Here is a 13,256-nt window from a genome sequence, read left to right as displayed (position 1 = left end):
AAGCTCTCAAGTTAAATTAAAAGTGTTTGGGGTTTATGTTTTTAAACAGTAATGAAATAGCCAACAAGTAAAACTGGAAATAACTTTCTCCTATGACCTAGAAATAGCAATAGGAACTCTAAGTGGGAAACAGAAATAGGACTCTGGAAAGATAATGTTTTATGTGTTTATTTTTCTTCCAGAACTCCAAATAGTTGCCTTGGCAGGAAGGCTGCCCTCTAACTGCTCCCTTCCGAAGACTAGGAGGTGTTTACAGAAATTGAAAGTTCCAGCAGTACATTTCCATGAGCTCATTACCAGTTCCATTTATACCTTTTAGATTTCACATGTACAAATGAATGTCCTTGCAGTATAAACTCCTGCTTTCAGCTTGCATTTTAATTACAAACAAAGTAGCAGAAATCAGGTACTCAGTTACTGTAACATAATGGCAGGGCATCTTTAGAATCTGTGCTTTGGTCACTATTATTCAAAGCAGCTCCAATGCCCGTCTTGCCTGCCTCTTTATGCTAATCATCCTAGCCCACTTTGCTCCTCCTCCTTCCAGCCTCCCTTAAAGAACTGTGCACTTTCAGCTGTCACTGAGGGTAACTCAGATTAGGCTTAGAAATCACTTGACTTAACTCAGCAGCACTTTTTTTTTTCTTTGTGTATGTATTACTTTAGCAGTCTTCTTTAAATACCAGAGGCATTGGATTTCATGTAGGTAAAAGGAATTTAAAAATGCCAGAACTGTAATCTATTAGAAATAGTTAATCTGTAGAATTTTACTCTATAAGGGGGTTTAGTTTCAATTCATTTTGAAATGAAAGAATAATTAAGTTGTGTTTTTAGTCAAATGAATTGGCATCTTTAGGAGAAGTAACATTGGTCATTATTTATTTCAAGAATCATGACTGGAAAAAGCTTGAAAGTTTAGTAGAGGAGTATATGTTGTACATGCAAAGACAAGATCTGCATGAATCTATGTATTTCTGGGTGTCTGGTGAAGGCCATTTTAGGTGACTGGCCAAGAGAAGGAGTGCCCTAGTGATCCTTGAGTCACAGCCATACTGCTAGGACCATGACTACCATACCAAGAAAAGGCAGCAGCCACCTGCTTGGCAGTTTGCACACCTGTAAACTGAAGCTGCACGAGGACCGGCGACAGCAAGGTAAGTCAGTCCAGCTCATGAGTTGCATGTTCTGTGACCTTCTGTGCATTTGCATTCCCAGAAGAATGGTGGGCTGGTGAAGGACCCAGGAAAGCTCTGACATAATAGTGATGCATAAGGGTGGGTTAACTTGGATTCACTATTGATTTTTAAAGGACTATGGAAGACTGTCAAGAATGCATATTCCTTGGAGCTGTCATTCAGAAACTTATATGCTTAAACTTCTAGCCACTGTCAGTTTTTTAGAGTATGAGAGATTTTGTCTAATTCAAAACACCCATCTGGGCAAGGCTGAGTCAGCTATAAGGAGGATTCAGCTGAGAGTAGCTTTAAGTTAGCCTGGAGCTTTCTCTACCATCCTACCACTAGTGGGACACTTTTTTCACTTTGTTTAAGCCTAATTTTGTCTGGATCTCTGGCTCATTCATTGTGGGAAAAATAAACATATTCTTGACTCTTTCCTTTTTATGGTCTAGGGACAGCTGGAGACAGTCAGGGAAAAGTGTCACGTTTCACTTGCTGGGCACTCATTCAAACTAAACTATCTACCTCCCAGCCATTTTCGCCAGCAGTCTTTTTAAATTTTCAAATCCACTCCCCAGCCAGCTGAGTTAGTTCAAATGGTTGACATGAATAGACAAGATGATCCCTCCAATTCACTCTGACAGGGACAGCAAATGACACTTGTGGGAAAGGCTGGGTCTCTCATGGATGACATCATCACTCCACAGAGGTTAAGGATTCACCAGACACTTCTAACTTCTCAGTAACCTAAGATAGATCTTTTTATGTATGGATCTAGGCAATGAGCTCTTTAATTATTTTTCTATAGACACAGTTTTAGATTTCAGTGGTGTGGAGAGTGCTGGCTAAAGGGACAAAACCTCCCATTTCCAAGATGGAATCTGTGTGCCAGCCGTCACATGAATGTGTCAGGCCACCTCTCTGCATCGGTTCCTGGAGCTGTATAATGTGACTTCATGCTCTACAAGGCTTTGCATAGTGTGGGCAGAAAATATTTTGTGGTAAATGAAAACAATGTGAACTTTTTAGACCATGCTTTACTACTAGGGCTCAAATAAATTTTGTACCAAGTACCCTAGAATGTAAAGTCCTGGAACGTGTCAGGGATAAGGCATAGCACTGTAAAATTCTCTTGCTTCTCTGTTAGTAGATAATTCTAGTTTATCAGGGGTTTTGTTTTCTGTTGACTTTGTTTGAAATGTTCAAGTGACTTCAATTGCTAATATAATATTTTTAATAGAAAATTTGGTGGGAGTGGGCCCAAAGAAGATGATAGGAAGTCTCCTGTAACCCCACCACCCAAAGATAATAGATATTAACATTTTAATGTATAAACTTTTAGACTTTTCTTTTATGCACATGTATGGATTCTTCTTTTGCTTGATTTTTAAACAACATAGACTTGTTCTGGATACTTTTGTAAACAGTGTTTTGTAAACTGCTTTAAAATTTAACGACAGAGGATGAACAAATTTCCAGGTCATTAAATATTCTTCTACAACCTTATTTTTAATAGTTGCACACTGTTCCTTTATATGGATGTAGCAAAATGCCCTTAGACAATTCTCTACTGTTAGACATATTAGTTATTTCTAATATTTTAACTATTATAATTAACACTGGGCTGCACCTAAACTAATGAATAGATCTTTGAACTGATATGGGATTATTTTCTTGGCATAAATTCATAGAGGTGAAATTGTGGAGTCAAAGGATTATACATTCTTAAAAATTGTTTTTGGCCAAATGACCCTCCTATCAACAGTGTTGGGGTATGTTCTCAGTAATACTACTATTTTTTAAATTTCTTCTCAATTTCGTAAGTGAAAAATAATGCCCCACTGTTGTTTTAATTTAAGGCAGGCTATCCTGAAGATCTCTCCTTTACTGGCTGTATTAATCAAAGTTCTCTAGAGGGACATAACTAATAGGATATATATATATATATATATGTATACATATGTGTGCATATATGTGTATGTGTGTGTGTGTGTACATATATGTGTGTGTGTATGCATATAAAGGGGAGTTTATTAAGTATTAACTTACACAATCACAAGGTCCCACAATAGGCTGTCTGCAAACTGAGGAGCAAGGAGAGCCAGTCCGACTCCCAAAACTGAAGAACTTGGAGTCTGATGTTCAAGGGCAAATAGCATGGGAGAAAGATATAGGCTGGGAGGCTAGGCCAGTGACCTTTTCACGTTTTTTTGCCTGCTTTGTATTTGCTGGCAGCTGATTAGATTGTGCCCACTAGATTAAGGGTGGATCTGACTCAAATGTTAATCTCTTTTGGCAACACCTTCACAGACACACCCAGGATCAATACTTTGTATCCTTCAATCCAATCAAGTTGACACTCAGCATTAACCATCACACTGCAATATCCAGAGAAGCCTGGAAATAATCACTATGATGACATACTTCCCAATATACCCACAAGACTGGTCTTCTTTCTCAGACTTAGCTTTTTGCCTAGAATGTTTTGAAAGCAACCATATTCTTCCACACCCAAGTCTCAAAATATCTGCCCACATAAGCCACGGTCCATAAAGTTGTGAAGCATGCTAATGCGGTCCAGACTGGCCATTGACTGCTACAAGAAATGTCATCTAGTGATTTGAGCTGACAAGTGACACTGGGTAGTATTTGCTGTGTTGCTAAATAGCATTCCAGTTACTATTCTTGAGTTAGAGAGTGAGGTCTGGCTTTATTCATGGAATCATCCTGGGTTCATGGTTTTGGCCTTTCTCCAGCCAGCCTAAGGTTCTACCTCTATTATTTAGCATACAGATTATGATTAATTGACATTTGACACTTCTGTAGGCGTGACTAGCTTCAACACATGCATGTTTTCTTTTCTTTTCTTTTCTTTTTAAGATGGAGTCTTGCTCTGTTGCCCAGGCTGGAGTATAGTGGTGCATGATCTTGGCTCACTGCAACCTCCGCCTCCCGGGTTCAAGTGATTCTTCTGCCTCAGCCTCCTGAGTAGCTGGGACTACAGGCACACTCCACCATGCCTGGCTAATTTTTGTATTTTTAGTAGAGACAGGGTTTCATCATATTGGCCAGGCTGGTCTCGAACTCCTGACCTTGTGATTCACCCACCTTGGCCTCCCAAAGTGTTGGGATTACAGGCATAAGCCACCGCACCAGCCTCAACACATACATATTTTATTTTCTAACCCCCCATGCCATATGCTAAAATGCTTTGTGTTAACTCCCCAGTATTTAACTCCTTCCACCTAGTCACTCACAAAAGTGTAATTCTGAAGTGATTACATAGATAAAAGTCACTTATTCTTCAGCAGTTATCTGGGCAACAACAATGTGCAAAGTGTTATGCTAGATGCTGAATATGCAAATTGAACTAAGTCAACTAAGCCATGGTTTCCTGTCCACATGGAGTTTACTATGACAACAAATGCTCTATCAGTCCAGAACACAAGTCCAGGAGGCTCATCTCCCAACTTGTTGCTATCTTCTAGCTTCTCCTGTGATATTTTGAATCCATTTATCTCTAATATTGACTCTATGACCACATTTGTAAATGTTAATTTACTTGTCTACACAGCCTCAGCAAAGCTCATTACATATTACATGTACTAGGCAGACAACCATCCTTATGTGTTATGGTGCTTTAAAATTTACAAATGGTCTCATATACATTGTCTCATTAATTTTTACAACAACCAGATGAAATAGTGTAGTCAAGCTTCTTCAGGGAAACAGAACCAATTGGGTGTGTGTGTGTGTGTGTGTGTGTGTGTATAGAGTTGACTCTTGAACACCACAAATTTGAACTGTTCAGATCCACTTTTATGTGGATTTTCTTCCTTTGCCACCCTTGAGACAGCAAGATCAGACCCTCCTCTTCCTTACCCTCCTTAGCCTACTCAACATGAAGACAATGATGAAGACCTTTATGACAATCCACTTCCACTTAATAAACAGTAAATATATTTTCTTTTCCTTATGGTTTTCTTAGTAACATTTTTCTCTAGCTTATTTTATTGTAAGAATACAGTATATAACACATATAATATACAAAATATGTATTAATCGACTGTCTTATGTTATTGATAAGGATTCTGGTCACCAGTAGGCTATTAATAATTAAGTTTGGGAAGCATCAAAAGTTATATGCAAAATTTTAACGAGAGAGAATAGAGAGAGAGGAGAGAGACAGAATGAGAGAGTGGGGGATTTATTTTAAGAAATTTACTCCCACAACTATGGAGGCTGGCAAGTTCAAACTGCAGTGTAGACTGACAGGCTGGAGACCCAAGTGAAGAGTTAATTCTGCAGTTGAGTCTGTTCTTGGTTGCTCTGGGGAAGTCAGTCTTTTGTTCTATTCAGGCCTTTGACTGATTAGATGAGATTCACCCACCAATGAAGGGCAATCTGCTTGAGTGAAAGTCTACTAGCTTAAGTATAAACCTCATCCAAAAACATCCTCACAGAAACATCCAGAATGTTGACAAAATATCTGGGTATCATGGAACAGCCAAGCTGACACATAAAACTATAATCACAGGCAAGTATTGTTATCCTCATTTATAAAGATGTGGAAACTGTGAATCTTCAAGGTCAAGATGACTTTTCCAAAGTTACACAGTTATTTAGAGCTGCTTTCAATGTACTTTCTGTTACATACAGCTGTCTCATAAAATCTATGATTTCTAGTATTACAATGTTTAATTTTTTAAATTGATCTATACTAGAGAAACTTCTCCATGGATAACCAAGACATTTTTGAATGCCTCATGATTTTCTTTGTGTCTTCTGACACCAATTCTCTGAGTGTCCTACAATTCAATTCTGACACTACCCAGAATTAGTGAAGACCCACAAATGAAGGACTTAGTCTCACAAGACTGCCCCATTTCAGATTCCAACAATGATTTTCAGCTGTCCCCAAGCAACCTGTACTTCTGTCAGGACAATTACAAATTAAAGACTTCCCACAACCCCTCAGATTTGATAATTCACTAGAACAACTCACAGAATTGAGGAAAGCTCTGCACTTTCAATTTCCATTTTATTATAAGGGATACAAATGGTCAGCTAGTTGAAGAGGTGAGGAGGACTGGAAGGGTCATGAGCACAGGAGCCTCTGCTTCCACAGAGTCAGGATGCGCCACCCTCTTAGTATCAGGAAGCTCCCCTCAGCATGGTGTCCAGGGTTTTTAATGAGGTTTCATTATGTAGGCATGATTGATTAAATAATTGGCCATATGATTTAACTTAATCTCCAGTTCTTCTCTCCTCCTAGGAGGTTAGGGGAATGGGATGGGTTCGAAATTTCCAATCTCTAATCACATTTGGTCTTTTTGGTGTGACAATTCTTTCCTTGGAACTATGTAAGGACCCCTTAGATAGTTCCATAATAAGCCTTCCTAATAGATTGCACTAGGAAATAATAAATAAATAAATTTAATGGCTGAAACTTCATTTTCCCACTTCACACCTATTAGGACGGCTACTATTGGAAAAACAAAACAAAACAAAACAAAACAAAAACAAACAAACAAAATAACAGGAAATAACAAATGTTGGTGAGAATGTGGAGAAATTGAAACCTTGTGCAACCGTTGGAGGAGATAAAATAGTGGAGTTGCTGTGAAAAGCACTATGGCAATGTATTAGTCTGTTCTCGTGCTGCTATAAAGAATTGCCTGAGGCTGGGTAGTTTATAAAGGAAACAGGTTTAATTGACTCACAGCTCCACAGGGCTTGGAAGGCCTCAGGAAACTTACAATCATGGCAGAAGAAGGGAAGCAAACACATCCTTCTTCACATGGTGGCAGGAAGGAGAAGTGACGAGCAAAGAGGGAAAAGCCCCTTAAGCATCAGATCTCATGAGAACTCACTGACAATCATGAGAACAGCATGGAGGTAATGGCCCCCAATGATTCAGTTACCTCCCACTGGGTCCCTCCTTTGACATGTGGGGATTATGGGAACTACAATTCAAGATGAGATTTGGGTGGGGACTCAGCCAAACCATATCACGCAGTTCCTCAAAAAATTAACAAATAGAATTACCATGTTATCCTGCAATTTTACTTCTGGATAAAATCCTAAGTGAAGTAAAAGCAGGGATTCAAACAGATACTTGTGCACCTATGCTCATGGTAGTATTATTCACAATAGCCAAAAGATGGAAACAAACAAATCTCCATTGACGAATGAATGGATCAACAAAATATGGTGTGTGTCTATATATATATAGACACACACTATTAGACACACACTATATACATGTATACACAATATATATATACACACACACACACACACACTATACATGTATATATAATCAAATAATTTTCAGCCTTAAAAATGAAGGAAATTCTGACACACGCTACAACATAGATAAACCTGAGGACATCAAGTTAAATGAAATAAGCCAGTCACCAAAAGATAAATACTGTCTGATTCCACTTACATGAGGTATCTAAAGTAGTCAAATTTAGAGAGACAGAAAGTAGAATGGTGCTTCTAGGGTTTTGGGGCCGAAAGGATTGAGGATATGTTGTTTAATGGTACAGAGTTTCAGTTTTGCAAGATGAAAAGAGTTCTGGAGATTGGTTATACAAACATGTGAATACAGTTCACAGGACTAAACTGTACACTTACAAATGGTTGAAATGATAAATTTTGTGGTAAGTATATTTTACCACTGGAAAAAAAAGCCAGACTGGGCACAGTGGCTCATGCCTGTAATCCCAGCACTTTGGGGGGCCGAGGCAGGTGGATCATGAGGTCAGGAGATTGAGAACATCCTGGCCAACATGGTGAAACCCTGTCTCTACTAAAAATACAAAAAAAAAAAGGAAAAAAAAAAAATTAGCCGAGCATGGTGGCATGTGCCTGTAGCCTCAGCTACTCAGGAGGCTGAGGCAGGAGAATCACTTGAACCTGGGAGGCAGAGGTTTCAGTGAGCCGAGATTGCGCCCTGCACTCCAGCCTGGGCAACAGAGTGAGACTCTGTCTCAGAAAAGAAAAATAAAATGCCATGGTTGTCCAAGGCCATCCCTAATTACACTTTTGAAGTTGGACTTAACAAAAACAAATTCCAAAAAAACCCTTTATTTTTCCATTCCTAAAAACAAAGTCATGAGAAAGTAGTCTGCTCCTCCATGATTCCCCAAAGCTACTTCTTTTCAAAATATTAATAAAATTAATAAACCCCTACCTAGATTAATCAATAAAAAGAGACATGGCCAGGCGTGGTGGCTCACACCTGTAATCTCAGCATTTTGGGAGACTGAGGTGGGGGGGATCACTTGAGGACAGGAGTTCAAGACCTGCCTGGCCAACATGGTGAAACCCCATCTCTACTAAAAATACAAAAATTAGCCAGGTGTGGTGACATGCACCTGTGATCCCAGCTACTCAGGAGACTGAGGCACGAGAACTGCTTGAACCGGGAGGTAAATGTTGTAGTGAGTCAAGATCGTGTCACTGCACTGCACATGTGCGATGGCATGAGACTCTATCTAAAAGAAAAAAAGAGAGAGAGAGAGAGAAAGAGAGAGAAACCATCAGTATCAGGAATGATGTACAGGGTATCACTACAGATATTAAAAGGATTATAATGGAGTGTTATGAATACTTTTGTGCCAGAAAGATGCAGAGGAACATAAATTCAACGCCAAGTGATACAAAAACTCAAGGGATTTGGAATAGAGCAAATTCCTCAACCTGATGAAAAACATTTACAAGAAACCCAGCAGCTAACACTACTCAATGTAGAAGATTGCACATTTTCCTTCTAAGATTAGGAAAAATAAACAGAGATGTCCATTATCATTATTTTTATTCAACAGTGTACTGGAGATCCTAGCCAGCATATTACATTAAGAAAAAGAAATAAAAGGCTTACATATTGGAAACAAAGAGGTAAAACTGTCTTTTTTTGCAGATGATTGATGGTGTTTGTGGAAAAATCCTGAGAAATCTATCAAAAAATGCTAGAACTAATAAACACATTTACTAAGGTAACAGGCTACAAAGTCAACATACAAAAAATATTGCATTTCTATATATTAGTTGAGAACAAGTGGAAATTAAAAATATTAGAGTACTTATTTAATAGCATAAAAAGGAAATAGTTATGGATTAATTTAACAAAATATGTGCAGGACTTGTACACTTAAATATTGCAGTGTGAAGCTGAAGAAGATTGAATTACAAGAAGAGATACATCCCAAATTCCTGAATTGGAATGCTCAATATTAAGATGTCAATTTTCCTCAACTTGACCATCTCAATAAAAATTTTTTGTCTTGAAATTGACAAACTGATTTTAAAAGTATAAGGGAATGTTAAGGACCTAGAATAACTAAGTCAATCTTGAAAAAGAGAACAAAGTTGACAACTACACTTTTGGATTTCAGGTTATAATAAATCAAGATGATATAATATCAGTGTAAGGATAGAAAAATCTATTATTGGAACAGAATATAAAGTCCAGAAATTGATCTATTAGTACATTGTCAATTGGTTTTCGACAAAGGTATCAAGATAATTCAAAGGGAGAAGGGATAGTCTTTTCTGTAAGAATCCTGGAACAAATGGTGAAAAATATTTCTGAAAATGAACCACAATACCTACCTCACACAAAAATTAGTTTCAGATAGAATATGACTGAAATACAAAAGCTAAATGTATAAAGCTTCTAGAAGAAATGTAGGAAAATACCTTCACCGTCAAAAAGGCAGCTTTTTAGAAAGACCAAAAAGCATTGACCATAAAAAATAGATAAGTTAGACTATCAATATTAAACATATCTGTTCTTCAAAAGATACCATTAAGAAAAGAAAAGACTGGGAGAAAAATGTCAAATATATATTTGAAAAAGAACTTTCAATCAGAATATGTTAAAAACTCTTACAACTCATGATAAACAATTTGGTTAAAAAATGGGCAAATGATCTGGCAAACACTTCAAAAAGAAAGTATATAAATGGCCAAAAGCATATCAAAAGATGTTCAATGCTGTCAGTTATCAGGGAAATCCAAAATAAAACCACCATGAAATGTCACTTCACATCCACTAGAATGGCTAAAATTTTAAATGCTGATAACATGATGCTTGGAGAGGATGTGAAACAACCAGCACTCACTCATTGCTGGGAAGTGGTAAAAACCACTTTGGAAAATGATTTGGCAATTTCTTACATAATTAAACCCACAAGTACCCTGTGATCCAACAGTTCCATATTTAGGTGTTCCATAACAGTTCCAAGAAAAATAAAAATATAACCACGAAAGCCTTGCACAAGAATGTTTGTAGCAGATTTTATTCATATAAGCTCCAGAATGTGAATAACTCAAAACTGTTTATAAGCAAGTAAGCTGGTAAGCAAATTGTGGTATATTAACACACTGGAACACTACTCAGTAGTAAAAAGAAATGAATTACTGATACATGTAATCATGTAGGTGAATCTCAGAAATATTATAGTGAGTGAAAATAAGGCAGACACAAAAGAGTACTTACTTCTACAGGCAAAATTAGGCCATGGTGATAGACAGCAGAACAGTTGTTGCCCAGAGAGGAGAACTGGAACAGGACACAAAGAACACACTAGGGCAATAAAAATGTTTTATATCTTGATAGGGTTTTGGTTCCCTGAGCACATACATTTGTCAAAAATTCATCTGTGCATTTTCTTCTATGTAATTTAGGCCTCATTTTCCAAAATGTGAGACTGCCTAGGAGGCCTCAGACTCCAAATTTTCCTCTGGGCCTCTACTAGTAATTCCATAGAATAGTGAAGAGACTGAACTATCTCAATGAATTTGAATAATCTGCCCAAGAACATAACTGTGTCTTGCTGGCAGAGTACCCACAGCTCAGGAAATATCACACTTTCGAGAGAAAATGTTAGTATAACCTTAGTCAGGTTTAATAATAGTGGTATTTTATTGTTGCTTTTATTCCTAAAGCTTAGAAATTCTCTATTAATAACATAGTCAGCAAAAATTAGCTAATCAATGAAATTAGCAAAAGATAAATTGAGATATAATAAAAAGAACTATCTAATACCTAGGACGAGACACTAACTCTTTTTGTCAAGTATCTGTCTTTCCATTATTGAATATCCTTTAGAACCAATGATTTATCTTAATTTTCTTTAGAATTCAGTGTTGTTATTGTTTTAAAGCCATGACTGACTCATCAGTTATCCTTTAATAAACACCTAAAATGGACTACTTCATGAATATTTTTTCACCCCATTTCTACTTCATCTTGTTTGCAGTTATATAGCACTTCATTTATTTTATTTAACAAATACTTAGTGGCTGCCATTTATCAGGCACTGTTCTAGACTCTAGTGAACAAAGCAAACAAAAAATCCTGCCCACAAGGAGCTTCTTTTCTGAGAGGCAGAAAGGCAAACAATAAAGAAGATAAATGAGCAAAATATATAGTGCAAATACGGGTCCATGGCCTGTTAGAAACCGGGTCACACAGCAGGAGGTAAGCAGGGTGTGAGCTGAGCAGTACCACCTGAGCTCCGCCTCCTGTCAGATCAATACACATTGCAGTCTCACTGGAGCACGAACCCTATTGTGAACTGTGTATGTGAGCAATCTAGGTTGTATGCTCTTTGTGAGAATCTAATGTCTGATGATCTGAGGCGGGGCAGTTTCATCCCCAAAACATCCCCGCCCACCTTCCCACTATCTTTGGAAAAATTGTCTTCCAGTCCCTTGGGCCAAAAAGGTTGGGGATCAACGGTATAAATGATAATAATGAAGATAGGAATTATGGAAAAAAATTAAGCAGGCAGAATAGAGTGTCATAATGGAGGTCTGATTTAAGCAGGGTGCTCAGGGAAGACCTCATTAAGAAGGTGAATTTGAGTAAAGACCTGTAAGAGGTGAGGGAGTGGGTCGTGCCACATCTGGTGGAAGAACAGTCCAGGTAGAATAAAGAGTAAGTACAAAGACTCCGAGTTTTAGAAATTACACTTGGCCTACATTTGTTCTGTCATGGTTATTGACTCATTTCAGTTACAGCAAAAATAATATCACAGTTATCTAGGTTAGTGATTCTCAAACTTTAGCATCACCTGCAGAATCACCTGGAGAGCTTATTAAAACATAATTGCTGGGTCCCACTCTGATTTTCTGATTCAGAAGTTCTGAGGGGAGTAGAGGGAAGGAGTCAAGAATTTTCATTTCTAACAAGTTCTCAGAGAAATGCCATCATTGCTGCAGTTGCAGCGATCACACTTTAAGGACGACTGTGTTGGAGGGCAAAAGGAGGCCAGTATAATCAAGTTAACTTAAGTGAGTGTTAGGAAGTGACTGAGAGATAAGGGAGACACGAGAGGAAAGAGCAGTTAGATAGTCATGTCTGCCCTGGTAAGCTCTTTGGTTTTGACTGTGAGAGAAATGGGAAATATTACGTGCCAACTTGAGTTAATTTGATCATTTACATCTTTCAGGTTCTTTTGGGGAGCGGGATGCAGTAAAAGTAAGCTATTCCTCCCAACCTCAATACCATGTTAAAATAAAGAAAATCTTAGGCTAAATTCTTCAAATTGACAGATATTTACTAAACAAACATTAATTAGCAAACAAGCATAAAAGACTGCATATGATGTCCCGAACTTTTTGTTCCTTAGGTAATCTGATTACATCCTGCCTAAAAGGTTTGCTCAGACAAAATGACATTCTCCAGGCAGTATTCTGTGCAGTCAGCCAGTAACCAAGAATGATCCTGCTCATTAATGGACACTGGGGCCTTTCAATATAAAGCTTTGGGCTCCGTTCTAAAAAGTACAGGCTACAGGTCTTGCCAGATTCTTCTGTCCAGGTTGTGTAAGACTAGCAAGCGTCCTTAAAATATTTCAGGTAATCCAAGGTCTTGAATGCCATTAATTTCACCGATGAAAATTCATTTCTGATGTTGATGATGCTAAATCTCAAAGGCTCGAATATTGATTGAGATGGAAAGATGACAACTTTGTAATGAGAAGCCTATGGATGTGGGTTTCCTGGTGCTAGCAACCACACCTGAGGTACAAATTCCCCACTAGGTCAATAGATACCACT

At 37.9% G+C, this 13,256-nt stretch overlaps 1 protein-coding gene across 2 annotated transcripts in view; it reads left to right on the top strand.

Annotated features, from left to right (window-relative positions):
* Nucleotides 1–555: 555 nt before the first annotated feature.
* RANBP3L (RAN binding protein 3-like) overlaps nucleotides 556–13,256 on the top strand; it is a 50,223-nt gene continuing 37,522 nt past the window's right edge. For both annotated transcript variants that reach the window (XM_011944366.1, XM_011944365.1), the window contains exon 1: nucleotides 556–1,154. In XM_011944366.1, coding sequence (XP_011799756.1) covers nucleotides 1,064–1,154 — 91 coding nt within the window. In that variant the 5' untranslated portion in view covers nucleotides 556–1,063. The remainder of the gene's footprint in view (nucleotides 1,155–13,256) is intronic.

This window comes from Colobus angolensis, unplaced genomic scaffold (assembly GCF_000951035.1).
Source record: "Colobus angolensis palliatus isolate OR3802 unplaced genomic scaffold, Cang.pa_1.0 Scaffold230, whole genome shotgun sequence".
NCBI classification, from domain to species: domain Eukaryota; kingdom Metazoa; phylum Chordata; class Mammalia; order Primates; family Cercopithecidae; genus Colobus; species Colobus angolensis.
The sequence above is the reverse complement of the archived record's forward strand: the minus strand, read 5'-3'. Positions and strand labels throughout refer to the sequence as shown.